Consider the following 23,796-nt stretch of genomic DNA (forward strand, 5'->3'; position numbering starts at 1 on the left):
GATCTCACTATGTAGCTCTGGCTGTCCTAAAACTCACTTTGTAGACCAGGCTGGCCTAGAATTTATAGAGATTAACCTGACTCAGCCTTCTCCAGAGTGCTGGGATGAAAGACACATACAACCACATCCAGCTAAATCCTTCAATGTTGCTCATTAGAATTATTATTTAATTTATTTCTTTTGAGGCAGGGTACCCCAGGCTGGCCAAGAACTCGTTGTAGCTCAGGCTGGCCTGAACTTTATGATTTTCATGACTCAGCCTTCTGAAGGCAACATAAGTGGTAAGAAGTAGTCAAATACTGGATTCTTTTTTTTTAAACATGTGTGCCTTCTCCCACAGTGCATGTGTGCATGCGCATGCATATGCAGGTATGTGTGTAAGTCCCTAGCCCTCTCTACCCTTACTGTCCTGGTAGTTTTATGTGTCACCTTGACATACCCTAGAGTCATAGGAGAGAAGGGAATCTCAATTGGAAAAATGCCTCCATAAGATCCAGCTGTGGGGCATCTTCTTAATTAGTTATTGAAGGGGAGGGCCCAGCCCCAGCCCGTTGTGGATGGTGCCATCCCTGGGCTGGTGGTCCTGTGTTCTATAAGAAAGCAGGCTGAGCAAACATATGGAGCAAGCCAGTACTCAGCACCCCTCCATCGCCTCTGCATCAGCATGTGCCATCCGCTCTTAGCTGGACTCTGTCTCTCCACCCTTGCTGCCTTTCAATCAACCATCAGAGTGGCCCTGTTTCAAACATAAATAAGATTATGACGTTCTGCTCCAAACTGTGTGTGCTGCTTGCTTCACTCAGACTGAACCCGTGAGTCCTCACAGGAGCCTGCAAGGCTCTACGTGAACTGAAGAGCACATTCTCTTTCTCACTCTCCTTGCTGCTACGGTGCCCTGTTTATTCACTCCAGGCACATTGGCCTCTTCATCATTCTCCAGACATATTCTCTACAGTCCTCTGATAGTTAATATTGTTGTCTTGATAGGAAATAGAATCTATCTAGGAGACAAACTCTGTGACGGTATTTTTAGACTAGGTTATTTGAGGTGAGAAGACCTACCCCGACTGTGGATGGCATCACAGGATCTTGGTGTGAGTAAAAGGAAAACTGAAGCCGACCACCAGCGTCATCTCCCTGCATGTGCCTGTGACTGGCTGTCTCACTCACCTGCTGGCATGATTTCCCCAGTGAAGGACTGTACACTCAAACTGAGCCAGGATAAGCCCTGCCTTAAGCTGTGTTTCAGGGATATTTTGTTACAGCAAAGAGGAAAGTAACTATGTACCTCTCAATGTAGGGCCTCCTCACTGAGTGGGTTTTTTTTTTTTCTTCTTCTTCAATTGTTTTGTTTTGTTTGATGCTCTGCTCTAAAAGGCTTTTCCTATACTGTCAACTTAGTTGTCACATATTTCCTTCAAACCTTTGGGTATGGAACCTCTCAGTGTATTTTACCCAGATTATTGCAGTGATCTATCTGTAGTACACCTCTAGTGTTCCTTTTTGGGGAGGGTGTGGAGTTGAGACAGGGTTTTACTGCATAGACCTGGCTGTCTGGGAACTCACTCTGTAGACCAGGCTGGCCTCGAACTCAGAGACCTGCCTGCCTCTGCTTCCCAAGGGCTGGAATTAAATGTGTGTGCCAGCACTGCCCAGACATTTCTGTTGTTCTTACCTTGCCTGAAGGCTTTCTTTTGTCCACACTCTTGACTTTTTTTTTGATATTTATCCCATGCCTGTTCCAGCCCCTTTAGAATATAGCTCCATGAGAGCAAGCAAGTTTGCTTTATGTACTGATAGAAGTCTCCAATCCAGTGTTTGACACAGAGTAGATATGTCCTGAATGGATGAACCTTGGGACTAGCCCAAGAACTCTATGAAGCTGGTGGAGTGTCTCACAAGTGCAGCCCCAGCAGGGATTGGCAAGAGGCTTTTGAGTTCTGGAGTAGCCTGGGCTACCCTCATCCTCGGGAACAGCCAGTGCTCTTAACTGCTGTGCTATCTCTCCAGCCTCCGATTTTACTTCTGTTTGCTGTTTAATTCTGTGAGCAGCAAAGAGGGTGGGTCAGGTTTAAGTGACTGTGCTAGGCCTTCACACTCGAGAGCCAAGCAGCACTAACAGTGAAGGCTGCCTGCCACTCTGGCTGGTGGGGAAGGGGAAGAATTGCAAATAAAACGTTTTAAAACCTGAAAACAAAACAAAACAAAAACCTAAAACCAAAACCTTTGAAACACCCCTTTTCAAAATTATATTTATTTTTATGTAAATAGTTGTTTTGTCTGCATATATGTCTACACATCATGTGTGTGCCTGGTACCCACAGAGACCAGAAGAGGATGTCAGATCCCCTGAAGTTATGAATTGTTGTGAGCTGCCTGTGGGTGCTGGGAACTGAACCCAGGTCTGCTGGTAGAGTAGCGCTTGTAACCACTAAGCCATCTCTGCAGCCCAGACTCTGATTATTTCTATAGAGATGAATTCTAGAAATAACTATTTAAAAGTAGATTAGATTGGTTACCAGTGAGGACTAGAGGGTTGGGAGGAACAGTGGTTACAAAGTTTCTATTTGAGAATGGTAAGTTTTAGAGACACAGAGGACAGTTGTATAACACTAGGAAAGTAATGAAGTGTATTGAATTACCCAAATAATATGCTAGCTATTTTTCTGATCACTGTACTTCAGAGAAGTAATTTATTTTAGTTCATGGTTTCAAGGAATGTATTCCATCATGTCCGTGAGGGCTGTGAGGGCAGAGCTTGCCCTTGGTCACATCAGACAGCAGACAGGAAACCAAGATGGGCCGTGAAGCAGAGCCAGGTTATAAGCTGTGCCCCCGGTGGCCTGTGTCTCTTAGATTCCACAGCTTCCCAGAACAGTGCTAACAGATGGCGGGGAGCAGGTGCCAAGTGCATAGCCAACGGAGGGACAGTGAGCATTATAGTGACAACAATAGTTAAAATGACAAATTTTATATATAGCACATTAGAATTTCAACAACAAAACAGTGTGTAGGGCTGGCTGGGTGGTTCAGTGGGTTAAGGCCCTTGCCAGACAAACCTTTTGACCTGAGTTTGATGCCTGGATTCCACATTCAGCAGAAAGGAGAGACTCAGCTCCACTAAGCTGTTCTCTGACCTTCACACATGTGCAGTGATATGAGCGTCTGTGTACACATACATGCACACAAAGAAAACCTTTTTAAGTAGATTTATTTTTTTAGAATAATGAATATATTGAAAACTATCTGAGGGCTAATGAGATGGCTCAGTGGGTAAAAGTGCGTGCCTTCTCAGGCACATGCACACAGAATATGGTAATAATAAAAAAAGAAAACTGTATGAACAAAATAGATGACAAAACTGTTGTTGCTGGAGGGGTTGCCTTTTGGGAAGAGAGTAGTAGTGTGGCAGGAATGTGATGGTCAGTTTATGTTTTACAATATGAATGTCTATCCTGTTTCTACCATCCTACAGTGAAGAGACAGGCATGCTACATGCATTGCTTTTTAAAAATAGAGTCGCACTATTTTGAGACTTTTCTCTTGAAATTTGAAAGCTGTTCATGTATGCAGTCAGAAATAGTCTGTGAAGAGACTGAAAGCCAAGCTTGTGACTTAGATTGTTTCTTAGCCCCTTGCATAAGTAACTGAGGCTTTTCTTATGTCTCTGTAGGTTACCCCACAGCATACCCGGCAGCTGCTCCTGCCTACAACCCCAGCCTGTACCCGACCAACAGCCCTAGTTATGCTCCAGGTAAGCAACAGGTGGGGGCAGCAGCGAAGAGGGTGGACGTAGGCTTCCATTTGTAACAACAGAATCACCATTTGGCCCTTCTCTTTACTTTGTCCTGGAGTCAGCCGGTTCTGGCTTGATTCTCTCTGGAGAACTGGGGAAGAACAGTGTCTGGGTGGGAGTAGGAGAAGAATCTCCTTCATTCTCTCTGGGACTTAAGGGTGGCCCCTCTCTCCTCTGCTGGAATATATGAGACATGCCTCCACATCTTAGAACCACTTCATCCCTCTCAAACCTGAGGCTGCCATTGGGAATCCTTCTCTCTCTCCTTCTTTGTCCCTCCCTCCATTCCCCATCCCTCTCCTTCTGGGGTATAAATTTGGAATAGAGTGAGAGACTTGCCACCAGAGTAAAGAGCCTGTGTTCAGGCTGACACAAGTTGCTTGTTTGTCAGAAATAGAAGACATATAGCACTTGAATTGAGAGATTGGAATGGGCTTGAGAAATCCTGAAGGAGGTGCTAGGCATGATTGATATATGCTTCTAATCCCAGCACGTGGAGGCTGAGGACACAGTCTGAGGTTATCTTGAGTTCATAGTAAGAAAGAAACCAAAATAATAACAACAAAACAAACAAAAAAAAACCTAAAGAAAGAAAATATAGGAAAGTTTTTTTCCCTCTTGTTTTTGGGCTAGGACCATTACTGGTTTTTGTTTTTGCTTTTGTTTTCTTTACAATGGTTCTAATTCCTGGGCTTGGTTGGTGTTAACACCCAGGAAACATGATCGGGGAAGGAGTGGCCTCTAAGGTTAGGAAGTCCTCCTCGGTTTGAATCGGTATTATTAGCCTTCTCCCTAGATGTCCAGCCTTGGCCAAGTCACCTCACTTCTTCGAGATTGACATGCAACTACTTACCTCAGGGTTACAGGTGGTGATATGAGTTCCTTATCCCTTACTAAGCAGTTGTTAGATGTCCTCTATGCTGGGGTAGAAAAAGTAAGAGTTGTCATCTTTGCCTGAAGGCACTTAAGAGTTAATTTTGGATTCTGGCATATTAATAAATGTACTTCATTTTATTAATAAATTGTATTAATATTATTGTATTAGTGAGTGTTATAAAAAGAACACATATAAGCTGGGCGTGGTGGCTCACGCCTTTAATCCCAGCACTCGGGAGGCAGAGGCAGGTGGATTTCTGAGTTCGAGGCCAGCCTGGTCTACAAAGTGAGTTCCAGGACAGCCAGGGCTACACAGAGAAACCCTGTCTCGAGAAAAAAAACAAAAAAAACAAAAAAAACAAAAAAACACATATCAGAACAGAGGCAGAATCATATTCTACCTGGAGGTAAGAGTAGGGGCTGGGTGGTGGTGGTTACCCATGCCTTTAATCCCAGCACTCGGGAGACAGGGGCAGGCGGATTTCTGAGTTCGAGGCCAGCCTGGTCTACAGAGTGAGTTCCAGGACAGCCAGGGCTATACAGAGAAACCCTGTCTCGAAAAACCAAAAAAAAAAAACTGATCCTCATAAGTAGAGCTATAAGTAGAGGCTTGAGACAGAAGTAGGAGGCGTCCTTGGAAGCGCACAGGGGAAGAAAGTCTGGTACAGGGGGCAGAGTGTGGTAAAGGCACGGTGGAGATGTGGAACTTGACACCTGAGTCTAGAGCTAGTGGGAATGCGTAGACTGAGAGGGACTGGATGAATCTAAGCCACTGATTGCAAGCAACCAATTTGGAAAGGCCTTAAATGTCACATTCTCCCTCCTCTATTTTCTTAATTAGTGGATATTATGGGATTGAAAAGCCCCCAGGAATTCTTTAATTCAACCTCCCTGTGGTCAGGACATCCTGATAAAGACAACAACTTCTATACTAGAGCCTTTGGCAGATTTCCTGTTCCATGCTTTTCTGAGACAATCTGGAATTTGCTAGAGTTATTCTCCTTCTTCTGAGGTGTTTAAGACAGAAAAGAACACGGGCTATATTTATAGACCTATATTTGAGCCCTGGAATTACTATCATATTACACACATGCTGTGAGGTTACAGTCAGCCCCTTCATTTATTTTTCCTTGGCTTGTTTGTACAGTCACAAACTATTCTATGCAGGCATGGTGGTGCACATTTTAATCTCAGTACTTGGAGAGTATAGCAGAGGATCAAGAATTGAACTGTAGCCTCTGCTACATAGCAAATTCAAAGCTAGCCTGAGCTACATGAGACCCTTCCATCCCCAAAAGAGAACGTATTTACGTATAATAAATGATGGATATGTCCCGAATTAATACTTTTGTTCAACTGTGATCAAAACGTTTCAGTTCACCATTTCATGAGGTTCAGCTCATGATGTCTTGGTCCCACGTGCTTGGGGAGGACATCATGGTACTGGAAATGTGGCAGAAGGGAGCTGTTCACGTCATGCCTGATAGGAAGTACAGAGTGGTGAGATGAAAAGCCAGGGCAAGATACAGCCCTGAAGGGCACACCCATGACCTGCTTCCTCCATCCACATAGGGCGCTTTTTCAACCACATCCTCATAATCTACTCCAATGTGGAATGCATAAGTGGATTAAATGATTCATTAGGTCAGAGCTCTCGTGACCCAGTCATCTCTAGAAACATCCTTACATATGCACCTAGATATGTGTGTTATCAGGTTTCTAGATGTTTCTTAAGTCAGCCAAATTAACCACCATAAGAGATGTTTATATGGTCTGTATTAAATAGTTTATACAAGCCTTACTCACTCTAGAAGGTACTGTATGTAGGTGATGCTCCCTTGAAGAAGCCGCCATTACTGTCCCAAAAGAGTTAATGAGAACAGTGGCATGTGGACTAATGTCTGTTTCCTTTAATCAGTAAGATACGTTATTCTACTGCCACAAATCTGTAATAATGAGCAGCAACAGTATAAAAACTACACTAATTATCTGATAAAAACATTTTATCTTAAAAACTAAGAGAACATTATGAAATGTCACAGTACATAAGTGATTTCAATCCAAGTACTGTGAAATCTGTGAATGGGCTTTGTCACCAGCCGAAAATAGAAGGAGGTGAGTTGTGGCAGACTTTCCGGTGAGGTCATGAATACAGAAAAGTTATTGTCGTCATAGTCAGGAATCCTGGTGACCTCACTGGCTGTAGTCAGGGAGGTGGGGATCCTGGGAAGCAGTGTGTAGTGACACAGAGAAATGAGAGCAATGGATAGCATGGTAGCATGCTTTCCAGAGACTCAGCTAAAAAAAAAGAAAACCAAAGGCACAGTGAAGAAGGAATGTGCAGGTGAAGGGGCATCCGGGTGAGAGTGGGATTCCGTGTGCACTGGTGGGGGGGGCGAGACAAGACCAGTCAGAGATGCCAGAGTCACATGGAGCTAGGCCTCCCAGCAGCTGCCATGGCAACAAGGACTCTGATGTTCGTCTTCTTTCTTCTTTTGGGAAGTTGAGTGACAGGAGGTGGAATGCCTGCAGTGCAGAGCGGCTCAGGACTAGCACTAGAGGTAGCTGAAGGGGACCCTCTAACAGCAAGCTACCTTCTCAAGAGTATTTGGCACTTGTGGGAAGAGATTTTAGGATTATTTAAGGATCAGTTTGGCAAGTAGCTGGCAGAACAAGGAATAAAATACTGCTATTAGTCCAGGGATGGTAGTGCATGCCTTTAATCCTGGCATTTGTGAGACTGAGGCAGGTGGATCTCCATGAGTTCGTGGTCAGCCAGGGGTACATAATTGAGACCCTGTTTCAAAACAAAACAAAAAACCAAAACTTCGATTAATTCAATGTTTCATTTGTGTCAACAACAATTTGAAACTCTTTATAGATGTTAACTTGTTTTATAGTACAACAAACTGAGTACTTTGTTTTTCCCAATTTCCAATTGGGAAAGAAGAAACTTATTGAAATTCAGCAGCTAGATCTGCATTCTGGCATCCTGCCGCTGCACCAGAACTCTTAGCCGCCTGTCATTGCTGAGACAGTGGGCAGACACTGAAGTGTTAGACGGGAGCAGCCGGGCTGGAGAAGAAGGCAGTTCAGAGAGGAGTCTGAGACTGTTAAAAACATGGCGAGTCTGGAAAGGTGCTGCTGTGTGTGGAATATTACATTTCAATACTAAAATAAAAAGGAAGTCTCTACCTAAGGATTAGTGCTTTAAAAAGTCAAGACACTTGTAAGCTATGATTAAAGCTAGACCATTTACTCAGAAACCCAAATCCACAACAAGGGATAGTACTGGAGTGTTGTGTTAGAAAGCCCCACACTGGCCAGGCATACCTATTATCTCTGCACCTTGGAGGTAGAAACAGGAAGATCAGAGTTCAAGGTCATCCTTAGCTACACAAGAGTTAAAGATTGTCTTGTACCCCATGGGAGAGCCTGTCTCAAAGAAGCAAACAAAAAACAGGAAGGAAGGGGGTAGGGGAAGAAGAGGTACCAAACTGGAATTAACCGTTTCAAATGTTTGTGTGACATTTGAGACACACACATGCTCATGCACACACACTGAGAGCTGCGTGTGTTTCATATTGTGTGTTGCTTACCTCTACCATCCTAGGTCTGACTGTTACAGGGAAATTCCTGTCATAGAGGCTCAAGGTCAGAGGGAACAGTATAGGTGATTCTCAGCTTCTTGCCAGAGCTGGTCATTTGGAATGCAGGGCGGTGCCTGCAAGGAGCCAGGCACTTGGGTTTAAATTTTCTTCCTTACTTCAAGGAGACCAAGCAATTGCTTGGAGAGACCCTATTTTTAGCAGCCTTTGTGCTCCTTAGATACATCTGCCTAGGATACAGAGGAAAGCTCGCTCTTTCATTGGTTCTGAAAAGCAGTGGACTACCTGCCTTTTATTGGCTTCTTCCTAAGTGTTTACCAATTTTAGGGATCATATTTAGGTATTTAGCCTCACAGGAGGCAAGAGCTAGCCAAGAGATCTTTTTCAGAATCCAGGGAACAAAGGGTTTAACATATTCCTGATAATGTAACTTGAAAATGAAAGAAGACTAAATAGGAAAGTAATGTCCAAACTCTCTCATAAGAAGCATGTTCTCATCTCTGTCTCATTAGAGTTAAACTATATGAAGTATATATGAGGTTTTCCCAAATTACAAACCTGGGAGAAAGTAGAGAAAAATCTCTATGCAAGGCAAGTTACAAGTGTACCTTTTTACCTTTGTCTTGTTAGCTAGAGTTTCTTGCCTCCAGTTTAACTCAGAGAGGATTAAATAACCTTCAAAATTAAATTTAAAATGCCATGTATCTGAGATTCAAACCCATTTGTCTGACCCCATAGCCTGTGTTCCTTCTACGGCACAACACTGTCCTAGATGGAGTGTCTCTACGTTGGACCTAGTTCTTTGAGAGGCCTATCTATGGTGGTCATATCTCCTGAGCCTTCATTTTTTTCTTCATTGTAAAGCCTTCATCATGCCTGAAATCCCTCCACAGTTCTTGGGAGAATTGAAATAGTCTTAATATAGACAAGCAGAGAGCACGACCTTACTCCTGTTCATATGCAGGCAATTTTGGGTCACTTCTCTGGGAGATCCTGCAGCATTCAGAGAGGTTTCTCTGCAACAAATAAACTTTCCTGGATGGCAAGTCTGTCACCCTTTCCAGGGGGGGTCCTTCCTGTCCTCCACAGTCTGCCTCTTATGCAGCCTGGGGAACTGCTATCGTGAAACAGGTCTGTTGTAGAACTGCAGTATGTACAACTTTGCAAAGATTCTTAGTGGTAATTTCAACTAACGTTTCTATCCAACAGAGTTTCAGTTCCTGCATTCAGCTTATGGTAGGAGAGCTATTTTTCCTCATCTGTATTATGACCTATGAATGTGTTATCTTGTAACAATGGTAGATTCCCTTTCCTTTCCTCCCCAAATCCCATCTCCTAGGCTTGGGCTCCCCCAGGTGGCCTAGCAGCAGTTCCTATAGCATGCAGGAACATGTCTGATGGTGCAAAATCATGGGTTGGAGACACACATGAACCATTCCCATAGGGCAGCAATGAAGGATCATGGCACTAAAAGGCGTTTCACACCCTAACCTGGCTGCCTGATTCAAACAAATGAAGGAAAATTCTAAGACCTGTGTGTGGTTCCTCTGTTAGCTTAATGGTAGGCTCCGAGGAGCCCCTTGATTGTGCCTATTAGACCCTAAAACACCAGTCCGATGGCCCCAGGATCAGATTTTCTATTGCCATTAGCAGTCTGACATGTTTGAAGACCTGGTTGACTTTAGATACAGTCTGTTGCCTTCATCCAGATCTTGAGCTCTGGCCTCACTTTTGGAGTATTTTTCTGGATGATGAAAGTTACGAGCCAAGTGTGCCAGTGGGTGAGGGATCCAAGTTGAGTTCTCTGGGCAGTGTGGACTCCAGGCCCAAGGCACCACAGGAACTTGTGGGCACCTGTGAGGGTCCCAGCGGTGTAACTTGACTAGGTCCTTCTTGTCATAGACAGTAAGGGACCATAGGAGAGACTTGCCACTTTTACCACACTCACCTGGGCTACTTAGGGTATCTTTGTAAAATCTTTGAATGTTTTCTCAACTTTTAATCTTACTGTTGGAAAGTGAATGTTTTTATACATGGCACATCTTCCAGAAGATGAGCTGTGAGATTTCTTTTGCTACTGCTGTGGGCTGTGTGATCTTGGGCAACTTGCTAATGTCCCCAGGCCATAAAGTTTTTCATGTCACATGATTTCAAGGTCTTTTTTAAATGCTAACATTTCATTCTCTTGTAATGTTTATTATTTCAGTAGTGCTAGCTACAGAACTGTTTCACTTACTGTTCATGTGAGGTTACTTTTTGTGAACTCAAACAAAAGACCCTAAAAACTTAGAGAAGGCTACATGGTTCCGCACCCTTCTGATTAGCACAGCAGTTCTCAACTTGTGTTGGGGTTTCACAAGGGTCACCTCAGGCCATCACGAGACACATAGGGTTTATAACAGTTACAAAGTAACAATGAAATAGTTTTATGGTTGGGGTCATCACAACATTAGGAATTGTGTTAAAGGGTTGCAGCATTACGACGGTTGAGAACCACTGAATTAGAACGTCTAATAAATGTGGGTGGAGTGATTCACAACGTGTTCTGTGCCAGGCCCTACATTGGCCCTGTGAATATCCAAAGACCAGTAAGACAAGCTCCCTATTCTCTAGAAACTCACAATTTATTGGGGAAATGTTCAACCAGGGACAGGAACCTCTAAGACTCACAGGAACTAGGATAGTCAGTTATATGGGATAATGTGATAGAGAGTGGGCAGAGGAAAAGACTTCATAATAGAATGGAGTCTTTAGCTCATGACTGATTACTTAATACATGTGTGCCAGGTGGAATGTGGAGAGAGATGCTGACAGGGCTAGGAGAATAGACCAAACCATTCGGGGTAAAGCCCCTTGGCACACTCGGAGAGTGATGAGCAGTTTGTGCACAGTGGTGTGGGTTGGAGCTGAGATGATTAGAGAATCAAGGGAGATTTGTGAGTCAGGAAGAAGAGAGTGGTTGAGAAGTAGGACCAGGCTATACAACCTCCAGGCCCACTCTCAGTGACCTACTTCTACCAAGGCTGTGCCACCTAAAGGTTCCACAATCTTCCAAAATATCACCTCTAGCCAAAAGACCAAGTATTTAGACTTGTCAACCAATGTAAGACATTTCTGTTCAAACCACGAGACATTGTCGGTATTAGATCAGGGGAGTCTCTAATACGAAGAGTTGAATCTGTAGCCTTTAGGTACTGAGAACCATGGGAAGTTTTTAAGAGACCAGTGTGGCTATTGCTTGGAGGTTAGAAGGGACTACTTAAAAAGACCAAGCCCAGAGCATTTAGAAACAGTTGAAGTGGCTAAGTAGAAGGAGATGAGAGCTTGAGTTGGAGTTGGCCATAACTGTAGGGATGGAAGCATAGGGCTACCAGAACTAGAAACCATTAAGACTGATGATGTTATCAATACCATTAAGCAACCGGGGAATCATTAGTACTGCCAGTTTACAATACAACAGAAAGGAAGCTCAGACAATTAAGTGACTTGCCCAAGGTCTCACAGCTAGTAAGTGGCAGAGCCCAGGCTAGATCTCATTTCCCAACTCAGTACATGGTTCAGGATGATGGTCCCTTGCTGCCTCTCTTTGTAAATGTGCTTAACAGATTGTTCTAGTGTCAGAGGGCATGAGGGTCCCATATCCAGGAAGTGAACAACTCAGCAGCTAGAACTCGGCAGGCACACAGTTCTGCTGTGTTTATTTGTCTACTCGCTGTCCTTTTTACACAGCTATAGTAATTACATACGTTCTTAAGTGGATGGCTTAATAATGTTTTCATGTGATACATCTGTAATTAATGATCACTTAATTCAAAGGATAGAAGATTTTTAGGAAGTAGTTCCTTTTTGGCACCCCAAAACAGGCCTGCCTGACAAGAGCTCTTTCTATCGCCATGCTGCTAAGAGTTTCAGTTGGCATTGGTTTTGTCCAGCAGCTGAGCTCCACATTGCTGTCACCATCAGAAAGGATTACTGTAGCAGGGAGAAGAGACAGACTCATGCAGTCAGCAAGGAGGTTAAATTGACTGTTAAAAACTTACTTTCATTTAGTTTTTACATGTATCTATTTTTTTTAATTATTAACTATTCAAGCATTAAGGAAAAATACAGAAAATGCTGTTTGTTTTCTGTATAATAAAACCAGAAGAAACGTCCAGTTTATTTGTAAAATGTGAAAGTTTAGCCTAAGTGATGGCTTAGGAAAGACATTGTTGACAACACAATGACACTGGCTTCTTTCCTGATTGATCTGCAACATTATTTTACTGTGACATGCTGTCTTGTTCACTCCCTGGTTGCTGTGTGGCTGAGTTGCATCCCCAGTAGATCGTAAGTCCCTTGTGTGCAGTGACGTAACCCACGTGTGTTCCTGTCCACCGTGGCATTCCCCTCAGTGCTGAGTGCAGTTAGGCCTCAGTACTCTGTGGCTAATTTTGATTTAACTTCAGTTGTCACACAGTCCTTCAGGCAATTGTCAGACTTCGGGCTTATAATGAAAATTATATCTATACCCCACTCGGAAGGAGGAGGAGGAAAAAAGTCAGAACAGAACAAATTGGGACCTCTAAATTCTCCAAATTGCTATGGCCAAATTAAGACCTTTTGGTTCTTGGTGGAGGCCCACTGAGCTCTTAGGGCATGGAACTGCTCTGTTTGACTTCTCAGAGCTACCTATTTGACACAGCAGTAATTTGTTTGTGGATGGTTGTGGCCTCCCGCCTCACTGGATGTCAATCCCTGAATTTGGAGACATTGTGATAAGATTTTTGACACTAATTGGATCCTTTATTAATTCCTTTCATATTAGCATCCCACCCTCTGGAGACAGACACCCGAGGTGTTTATTTAAATCCCCTCTGCAGAAGCTCCACACTGTCCTGGCTGTCTAGCAGGGTTCTGGGCTCTGCATGGAGTTATGCTGTCTCCATTTCTCTTGCCAGATTCTCCTTTTAGTGTCACTTTCCTGCCCATGATTGCCTTCTCATTCCTCAGCCTTTGCTGTATATACTGCAGACCATTAATGCAAGCAGTCAGCCGATGAAGCTACATTTTGGTTTTAGTTCAGAAAAACCCAGCAGAATCCACAACCTTCCCTAGCCATTACAACTCTGTGATAGAAGGAACAGAGATGTTAGTTGTAAACCAGTCAGCAAACACATTGTAGAAGCTCTCGAGGTAGCAAACCCTGTAGGAATCTATAGGGCCACCATACTTTCTTATTATGCTTCCCTGTCTTTCCTTATCCACTTACGAAAAGATTTCAGGTTCATCTGGTTGTTGTCAGCCTAGTCCCCATACTGTTAATATACTTTAGAATACTCTGTGCCCAAAACTTCCAACATCTTATTAGAATGTAAAAGTATTATAAAGAAAAAATTGATCATTTTTTAACCTTAAAATAGAAATTTGGATCAAAACTGTGTCTCCTGGTGTTTGAAAGAATAGTTTTCTTTCCTTTCTCCTTCCTTCCTTCTTTCTTCCTTCCTTCTTCCTTCCTCCTTCCTTCCTCCTTCCTTCCTTCCTTCCTTCCTTCCTTTCTCTCTTTTTCTCTCTTTCCCTCCCTCCCTCCCTCCATCCCTCCCTCCCTCCCTCCTTCTTCCTTTCTCATTTCCTCTCTCCTTCTTTCTCTCCTTCTCTCTCTCTTTCCTTCTTTCTCTCCTTTCTCTCTCTTTCTCTATCTCACTTTTTCTCTTTCTTCCTTTTTATAAAGGAATTTCCCCCCTATTTCCTCTCTCCTTCCCCTCAGGATACCATGACGGTAAGTTTTTGAGTCATTCCCTGCTTCTAGAACACTTAATGAAATTTCTCAAGCTGAGCTTTGAGCTATCCTGGAAAGTCTCTACATATCTCAAACTAATTTCTGTAACATACTACGCACCTACCCCAGTTTTGACATGTATTGTCATGGTGGCCAAAGGATCATCTCTAACTCATGAGGAGCTGTCTCAGTTGGAACATCCAGTACCGCCTATTAGGAGATATTCAGACATATGCTGGAAGTGTGTCTGTCGGACCATGGCTAGTATGCAGAAGGAATTGGCAAGGAGTGCCCATTGCATGGCTGATAGCAGAGCCACAGTGCTCAGGCTTTGAGACTGCCATGCACAGCTCAGTCCTTTAAAAGAGATGCTGTCCCAGGGAAGCTCATGTAAAATGGCAGTTACTTGTCAGTTTCTCTTTGGAAGCAACTCACACTTATTAACCATACCTCAGATAAGTCTCAGACCACAGGGACTTTTTTTAAAGACTCAGTTAATTTGGCCCACCACACTGCCAAATGTTAATGAGAAGGTGGTAGAGGAATATACTGTAAGTCTTAGACTAGAAGGTCAAGTGGAAAATGGTGATATTCAAGGGCATCTTCATGGTTTTTATCATAGGTAGAAAAATCCCGAGTCTTCGTATTTAAATGTAGGTTTCCTTGGCTTTAGATCATTTGGAAGCTCACCTCAGCACTCCTTCCAACCTACAATCCCATCCTGTGTGTCTGAGCAGACTCCTTGAGTTATGTTTCTGTCTAGCATAAGACCCTTGCTTTTGTGTCTATAATTGATGATGCCTGCTTCTTATTTCTGCCTAATGCCATTCTTGTGTCTTCCCTTAAGCCACTCTGCTGATGAAACAAGCCTGGCCACAGAACTCGTCTTCCTGTGGCACTGAAGGCACCTTCCACCTCCCAGTGGACACCGGGACCGAGAACCGAACTTACCAGGCATCCTCTGCGGCTTTCAGTAAATACAGCCTGTCTCCTCCTATCCTGGTTCCCCTTGGTCGGGGCTGATTTGTTTGTAGCAAGAAAGGAAAGGGAAAATTTTAAAGTGACATTTTTAATGAAAACACTGTTTTAAGAGGTTCTCCTTCCTACTCAGGCAAGAACATTGGACTTTGACATTCAAGAAAGATGACCATTGATCATGCCTTTAACTTTAGGATCCTACCCCACAGCAGTGAGAGAGGAGCATTCCTGGGCCAAGAACTTGCATTTGTGAGAAACTGTTACTGAATTTTAGGGGAAAGGACCAGAGCCCATTTGAAGGCCTTGTGTATCTCTGAACAGAGGCAGCTCTTCCCATCCATTAGATTTCTTGACTTTAGCACTATTGGCATCTGGGCCAGATAAGTTCTTTCCTATGTGTGGTAGGATGTTTAGTAGTACATATCTATAGCCTCTCTCCATTAGTTGCCAGAAACAAAGCTCTGTTGTCACACCCAAAAATGCTTCTAGATATTCCTCTGGAAAAGAAAAGTGTCTTTTATATAGCAGACATTGCCCTAGTTCATGAAAGCTACACTGTGAGAACATGATATGACATGGACAGCAGCCAGCAGCCAGATTGGTCATGTTCATCCTGAGGCTCAGTGAGGTAACTGATGTCACCTTTGCAGCCGATCAGAAACACAAATGATTCCAGTGAGGAACCTCATTTAAAAAGTACTGAGTGGAAGAACTTGTGCCTGTGGCAACTGTCGGCCATGGGAATGGTTTGGATATGAGGAACACTAATGTCGAATTTATGCCAGCAGACCCTGGACAAGCCCTTAGCAGGATATTGTAGGAAAGTAACCTACTAGGTAGGTTAAGAAAACTCATTGACTTTGTTTTCTTTTCCTTTAAATATCCAATGTGATTGCTTCTCAGCTTTTTGGTTGAGATCAAGTGTAAAATATCTAGTGTTGGAGCTAGAGAGATGGCTCAGCAGTTAAAAGCACTTGGCTGCTCTTTTCAGAGGAATCATGTTTAATTCCCAGCTCAACAACCAGCAGTAACTCCAGTTTCAGGTGACCTAGTGCCTTCTTCTGACCTCTTTGTGTACTAGGCATGAATGTGGGGCACATATATGTATACAGGCAAATTCATACACATAAACTAAAAACAAATCTTTAAAAATAAATAAATTAAGGGCCCCTAATGGAGGAGCTAGAGAAAGTATCCAAGGAGCTGAAGGGGTCTGCAACCCTATAGGTGGAACAACAATATGAACTAAACAGTACCCCCAGAGCTTGTGTCTCTAGCTGCATATGTAGCAGAAGATGGCCTAGTCGGCCATCATTGGGAAGAGAGGCCCCTTGATATTGCAAACTTTACATGCCCCAGTACAGGGGAACGCCAGGGCCAAGAAGTGGGAGTGGGTGGATAAGGGAGCAGGGCGTGGGGAGGGTATAGGGGACTTTCAGGATAGTATTTGAAATGTAAATGAAGAAAATATCTAATAAAAAATTGAAAAAAAAAAGAAAAAAATAATTAATTAAATATCCAATGTCAAGCCTGGCCAGGTGACACATGCCTGAAATCCTGCCACTCAGGAGGCAGAGGCAGGTGGGTCTCTCTGTAAGATAATAGCTAGCCTGGTCTACATAATCATTTCCAGGCCAGCCAAGGCTACATGGTGACCTTGTCTTTAAAGAAACAACAAATGTCATTTTCTCCCTGTTGTCATTGCCCTTACCTGTCAGCATTTACTAACTCAGCATGGCGTACCTTTGTAGATTCTGCTTTCAGAGTCAGCCCCTCATTCAATCAAAATTTCATCCCTTTTTGAAAGCCAGAATTTTAAAAAGGTAATATGTCAATGCTGTATAATTAATATGGCAGTACAGCTGTAAAAAGATAACTTTCAAGCTAGTATTCTCATTCCTGATTCTTCATGAGGCTAGTTTTACTCTTTCAAAAGACAAATGAGGTGGGCATGGTAGCTCAGCACCTATAATCCCAGCACACATGAGGCTAAAGCAAAAGAATCACAAGTTCAAGGCCAGGCTAGGACACCTAGCAAGTGTTAAGTCACCCTGAGCTACACAGTGAGACTTGATCTCAAACAGAGTAATGAGAGGAAGGGCAGCAGCAGGGGCCGGGGTTTCTAGTTGCTTCAAGTAGAACTGAATGAACATATGTAAAATTATATAATTTAAATTGATTTTACATACTTCACAGATTTAGATGAATAGAGGCACAGTTACTATAGTGCAGCACAAAGATACCTGGGGTGGAAGATACAGTACTCTAGACTTGATTCTATAAAACTCTGGATAATTCATAGCTATGCTTTGTTTATTAGTCTCTTGAACTGTACAGTGGTGGCCTTGGGCTAGGTCACCTTTAAAGTCCTTGCTAGCTACTGGACTCTGAGTCTCTCCCTCAGAAGTTATTACCTAGATCCTTCCCACAAGACCCTCCCTTCTAGCTGCCCTCATCAGTAAGCTAGTCTTAAAGGCTTGGCACACATATCGTTAGACATAATGGCCTCATTCCTCCCTGAGGTTGCCCTTCCTACAGCCAGGCAGTCTTGAGTGCCTTACCTTTTGTGCTAAAATCTTCTAAAACTCCAACAGAAATGTCCAGTAGTTACACGTTGCTCTCCCTTCCTAGACGGGCCATCAAGTTTCTAGATAGGACCAAAATGTATCACTTTCAAGCAAGTAATACATAAATGGATATACTTTTTTAATGGATTTGAGATCGACTGACTGACTCATGCAGGCTCACGGAGGCTCCTCTGAGCATTCAGATTTTGTTGCTTTTACATTCAGGGCACTTTGACAAATTCATAGCAATTTAACCAATACTTGCTAAAGCCTGTTCATAATTAGGTATCCCTCTTACTTATTCAGTGCTTTATTGTTTAACTACCAACAAGGAGACATAGAGGTCAAGGCAGGATTCAGATATACAGCATTGTTTTGTCCAGACTTTGTCCAGATGTATAAATCTGATGATCAATAAACCAATTAATGTAAAAGGTATCCTTGACATGACGATCGATGTCCTTGAATGTAGGTGGGGCTCTACAACTGAAAAAGATTTATGACATCGAAGCAGAGTTAAGAGAGGGCTACAAAGGCTTTATCTTGCTAATGCCCACCATGTCTTTATAGTCTCCTGTTTGTTAGAGCCTAAAACTATAGCTAGGAACCTGAGACAAATCACAGGCAGGCATCATAAACAAAACCTCTTTATAAGGCAGAGCTGGCACTTCTAGTGGCAGAACTCCTTTGTCTCATGACCCTGCCTTTAGTGAAATGGAGATACAAAGGCCAATATACCAGATGCCCAAGATTATATTGTAGAGACAGTTAACTCAGAAACAGCTCTACCCAGGGCAACATCAGCTCTGAACTCTGGAGCCAGCTCTATGACTGTAGATATGCTGTGCGATTTTGAAAAAATTACTGGATTTCTAAGTTACAGGTTCTTCCTCTGAACGGGAGCAGGTTGAATGTGAGCCTCAAGTATCCTTTAAGGGTAGAGCATCCCAAAATTCCTACTCTCTGACCTTCAGATTTAGCATTCATTTCAAAGTAGCCAGGCCTCCAGGCAACGAGTTAGTTCTAAAATTACGTGAGTAAAAAAATCCATGAGATGATTTTGCAGTAAGCCCAACAACAACTTCTCTTACTTAGATACACAAAGTAATAAACCCTCATTTTATGATATCTAAGCCTGGGATAGTAGCCCTAGATTCTCAGTGTTCCCTGGAATGTGGACAGGATATAGATGATGTCCTCATAGAAGTCTTACTGAAATCCTCAAGACTTAAAATTTCAGCATCAGAAATGCCCTCTGAAATGATTTAGTCCAAATGAAGATACTCTTGAGGCAAGACTGACTGGAAAGGATCTTAGGGAAAAGGCCTGAGCTTGCATGGTTTCTGCAGCCTCAGGGAAGATCCTCCTGCTCCTGAGGTAACCTTGAGATGCATTGTGATTACTGAGTGCTTCTTTGTGCCGGTCACTGTCTGCTTAGCATCTCTCATCTGTGAAGTTCTCATCTTAGAGGTTTCCAAGATCTCCTCCAGCTCTGTGGTTCTGCTTCCCATCCCAAACTTGTAGAGATGGAGAGCAGGCTATAGCAAGCCTTTCTTAGACTGCCGAGGGCATTTAGATACTGATTTGTATTCTGAGTGTGTGTGTGTCTTGTTTCATAACATGAAGGTGGAGCATTCTTCTACAAGGTTATTCTTAGATGTATAAACCAAATTCTACAGTGGTCTCTTAGAACCTTTTGATTCTCTGCAGAGGGGCAACCCTGATACTTTGTAAATGTGACTGCTTTTGTTGCTTAGATGGTTGATGCACCTTCCACTGGGAAAGCGAGAAATCCCAGAGCATATTCTCCAGTCACATAAAAGAAAGCTGCCTTCATTGCTGGCTTGTTAAAGAATTGTAAAATTTTAGAATCTTAGAACCCTGGAGCTTGTGTTCCAAGTTGAGCTGATCTAGTCACAGTCCAGCTGTTGCCTCTTGGAGTTTCTGAGAGCAGTCTGTTCTTGTGTGCACGAGGAGAGAACACTTCCTACTGTCTCTGTACACAGAGAGAAAGTAAGAGCTCACCTATGTGGACCCTATCTGTCATAATTTGAATATGCTTGGCCCAGGGAGTGGCACTATTTTGAGGTGTGGCCTTGTTGGAGTAGATGTGTCACTGTGTGTGGGGGCTGAGGACTTTTACCCTAGCTGCCTGGAAGTGAGTCTTGCACTAGCCACCTTCCGATGAAGATGTAGAACTCTCAGCTCCTTCTGTACCATGCCTGCCTAGATGCTGCCCTGCCCACCCCCCATGATAATGGACTGAACCTCTGAACCTGTAAGCCACCCCAATTAAATGTTGTCCCTTTGGGCTGGCAAGATGGCTCAGTGGTTAAGAGTGCCGACTGCTCTTCCAAAGGTCCCGAGTTCAAATCCCAGCAACCACATGATGGCTCACAACCATCCTTAACGAAATCTGATGCCCTCTTCTGGAGTATCTGAGGACAGCTACAGTGTACTTACATATAATAAATACATAAATACATAAATAAATACATAAATAAATAAAAATTTTAAAATGTTGTCCTTTATAAGACTTGCCTTGGTCATGGTGTCTGCTCACAGCAGTAAAACCCTAAGATACCATCAGTCATTCAGGCAGTTGGTCCCCCATGCTACTTGTAACCACTACTCTGTAAGATAGTGCATTTGGAGACAGGTGGCTTCTGGTTCGAGGTGACCTGTATAGAAAATTCTGGCAGGATTCTCCACATCTCAGTTTTGGCTTTTGTTTTTGGCTTTCTCTCTCTCTCTCTCTCTCTCTCTCTCTCTCTCTCTCTCTCTCTCTCCCCCCTCTCTCCCCCCTCTCTCCTCTCTCTCTCTCTCCTCTCTCCCCTCTCTCTCTTCTCTCTCTCTCCTCTCTCTCTCTCTCTTTCTCCTCTCTCTCTCTCCCCTCTCCCCTCTCTCCTCTCTCCTCTCTCTCCTCTCTCCTCTCTCTCCCCCCTCTCTCTCTCTCTCCTCTCTCTCTCTCTCTCTCGTTTTGTCAGGGTTCTGCCCCTGAAGCTACTCCCTAGCACCCTCATAGTTTGGTGTTTGTTTGGTTTTGGTTTTTCGAGACAGGGTTTCTCTGTGTAGCCCTGGCTGTCCTGGAACTCACTTTGTAGACCAGGCTGACCTTGAACTCAGAAATCCACCTGCCTCTGCCTCCCGAGTGCTAGGATTAAAGGCGTGTGCCACCACCGGCCAGGCATTTGTTTTGTTTTTTTAACTTTTAAATTAAGGTTCAGTAAACTTGTCTATAAAGAACCAAATAATAGATACTTTAGGTTCAAGGGTCATATGGTCTCTGTAACTACCATTTGGTAAGAACAGTTGGTCCACCCTGGTGGTGGCGTAAGTCTATAATCAGTTCTAGCTACTGGGAGTAAGAGGTTGGAGTAAGAAGATTGAAAGTTTGAGGCCAGTCTGAGTCATAAAGTGAGTTCAAGCCCAGCCTGACCAATCTAAAAGATTCTATTTCAAAATAAGATTAAAAGCATAAGCTCTTACTTAAGATGACTAAAGACAGCAGTGTGACAGCTCTGTAAATGACTCCGGGCCTGACTTCTGAGCCTCACTTCTGTCCATCCTTCTGAGATATGGACATAGCATCAGTTCTAGGTCAATGTGTGTCTTTCTAATTCCTAACTTCAGGTGTTTGGGCCAGGGGTGACCCTTCTCCAAGCCACAGGAAAGAAGAGAAAGGCTAGCTCTACAAAGCAAGGTTTTCAACATTCTAGAAGATAAGGATCTTTTCTTTGAGTGGAGGGGTGTGTGTGTGTGTGTGTGTGTGTGTGTGTGTGTGTGTGTGTTTGTGTGTGTTTTAACCTTCAGACTTGGTGAAGAAGAAGGGACTTTTATTGATATAGCCCATAGCCCATAATGGGGGCAGGGGGGGTTGAGAGAGGAAGAAAGAGAGAGAGAGAGAGAGAGAGAGAGAGAGAGAGAGAGAGAGAGAGAGAGAGAGAGATTGAGAGAGAGAGAGAGAGAGAGGGATAGATTAGGATATACATGTAAAACCTGCTTGGGCATCATAATGAGTCCCTGAGTAAAAAATAAAGGGTTAGGAGAGAATGAGGGAGCAAGATAGAGAAAGAGAAAACCACAGATGTCCTGAGATGCTGGGTAAGGGGCCAGAATGAGAACAGAGCAATAAGAAATGAGGGAGTAGGGGGCATCTCTACATGTACTTTCCACACAGGCAACTCTGAACCCAGGCAGGCTGTCAGCTGAAAAGGCCCCAGAGAGACTGCTTCTAGCCTCTTTTTTTGAATAGAACCCTGGAACCCAGAGAACTAACACATATCCAAATCATACTTGCAGCCCATGGGCACCAGGACTGAGGGAGCTGCCTGGGGTCAGGCTCTGAGGGTAGAACCTTGATCTCTTGTCTGTCCTATCTGTGTTTCCAGCTGGATTCAACCTGTTCTTGTTTGAGGAACTGTTACTGGGCCCTGCTGTCTTCAAGCAATGCTGTTCTACCAACTAACTAGACGTCTCTTTTATTGCCTTGGTACAGGATATACCGCAGGGACACCATACAAGGTCCCACCGACCCAGAGTAATACTGCTCCACCCCCCTACTCCCCATCACCCAATCCCTATCAGACGGCCATGTATCCAATCAGAAGTGCCTATCCCCAGCAGAATCTGTATGCCCAGGTAGGTACACCTGGAGGACCTCTTCTCCGGGAGCCTCCAGCCAGGATGGGGTGGCATGGGATGAGGAAGAAAAAACAGAGTTAATGGGCCTGGCCAGCTATCACTGTAGTGTCACTGAAGCAATTCCTGCAGGGCTGCCTGGGCTGCCTTACTCCCTAAGGGTGAAATGTCAAGTCCTTTAGGTTAACAGAGCCCCAAATGTCAGAGGGCCATTAGAAATCACCCAGCATAACTCTCTTGTTGGACAAGTGGGGAAGCTGAGACTGCAGTGGAGAAAGACTTGTCTAAGGTCACACAGTGAGTTATTGGCTGGGTAAGGCTATGCTATCACGTGTCTTGATCTGCCCACTTTTAATCAATCTCACACCTTCCTTTCCTTCACAAAATATATGAACAAAGTAGGAAATATATATATATATATATATATTCTTTGTGTGTGCTATAAGCCCTCTGTGACCTGAGATGAGTCATTTTTTTAGTGTGTCTTGTTGGCCCCATTTGGATTTCTTCTGCTGGGGAATGTGTGTAACTGAGTAACTGATAGGAGGCAAGAACTATATAAGGCTGCAGCATGGCCATGACACGTTCTTCTGAAGTGACAGTTCTACCTGAGGTATAAGTAGTAAGGAAAGTACCTTTTGAATTTAAAAACTAGCCATGCTGGGGCTGACCATATGGCTCAGCGGATAAGAGCACTAACTGCGTTCAGACCCTGGAAACCACATGGTGGCTCACAACCACCCGTAATGAGATCTGATGCTCTCTTCTGGTGTGTCTGAAGACAGCTACAGTGTACTTATTTTTTTTTTTTTTTTTTTAAAGATTTTATTTATTTATCATATGTAAGTACAATGTAGCTATCTTCGGACACTCCAGAAGAGGGCATCAGATCTTGTTACAGATGGCTGCGAGCCACCATGTAGTTGCTGGGATTTGAACTCCGGACCTTCGGAAGAGCAGTCGGGTGCTCTTACCCACTGAGCCATCTCACCAGCCCCTACAGTGTACTTATATATAATAGTATATATAATAATAAATAAATCTTTGGGCTGGAGCAAGCAAGGACTGAGCGAGCGGAGTAGACCAGAGCAAGCAGAGGTCCTAAATTCAATTCCCAGCAACCACATGAAGGCTCACAACCATCTGTACAGCTACAGTGTACTCATATACATAAAATCAATAAATAAATCTAAAAAAATACCAAAACAAAAAACATCTAGCTATGCTGCTAGGCAGTGGTGGCACACACCTTTATTCCCAGCACTCCAGGGGCAGAGGCACTAACTAGTCTCTAAGTTTGAGGCCAGCCTGGTCTACAAAGCAAGTTCCAAGACAGCCACAGGACACTACACAGAGAAACCATGTCTTGAGGGGGAGGGGGAAGTAGCTGTGTTGGTGCTGGAGAAATTGTAGTGGTTAAGAGTACTTGCTGTTCTTGTAGAAAACCCAGTACCCACTTGGCAGCTTACAACCATCTGTTACCCCAGTTTCAGTGGATTCAGTGTCCTCTTCTGGCCTCTGTGCAACTGGTACACAGACATATATGCAGCATTCACACACACATACATTTAA

General features: G+C 43.6%; 1 protein-coding gene across 6 annotated transcripts in view; it reads left to right on the forward strand.

Moving 5' to 3' along the window:
* The window catches only part of Fam168a (family with sequence similarity 168, member A), a 135,019-nt gene that overhangs the window by 102,619 nt on the left and 8,604 nt on the right, over positions 1–23,796 (forward strand). For 3 of the 6 annotated variants that reach the window (XM_006507920.3, NM_001362169.1, XM_030242670.1), the window contains 4 exons: positions 3,674–3,754; positions 9,490–9,516; positions 14,886–15,011; positions 22,082–22,224. In XM_006507920.3, the coding sequence (XP_006507983.1) occupies positions 3,674–3,754; positions 9,490–9,516; positions 14,886–15,011; positions 22,082–22,224 (377 nt within the window). The remainder of the gene's footprint in view (positions 1–3,673; positions 3,755–9,489; positions 9,517–14,885; positions 15,012–22,081; positions 22,225–23,796) is intronic. The other 3 variants (NM_178764.4, NM_001362170.1, XM_011241829.2) reach the window with 2 other exon arrangements.

Source organism: Mus musculus, chromosome 7 (genome assembly GCF_000001635.26).
Source record: "Mus musculus strain C57BL/6J chromosome 7, GRCm38.p6 C57BL/6J".
Taxonomy (NCBI): domain Eukaryota; kingdom Metazoa; phylum Chordata; class Mammalia; order Rodentia; family Muridae; genus Mus; species Mus musculus.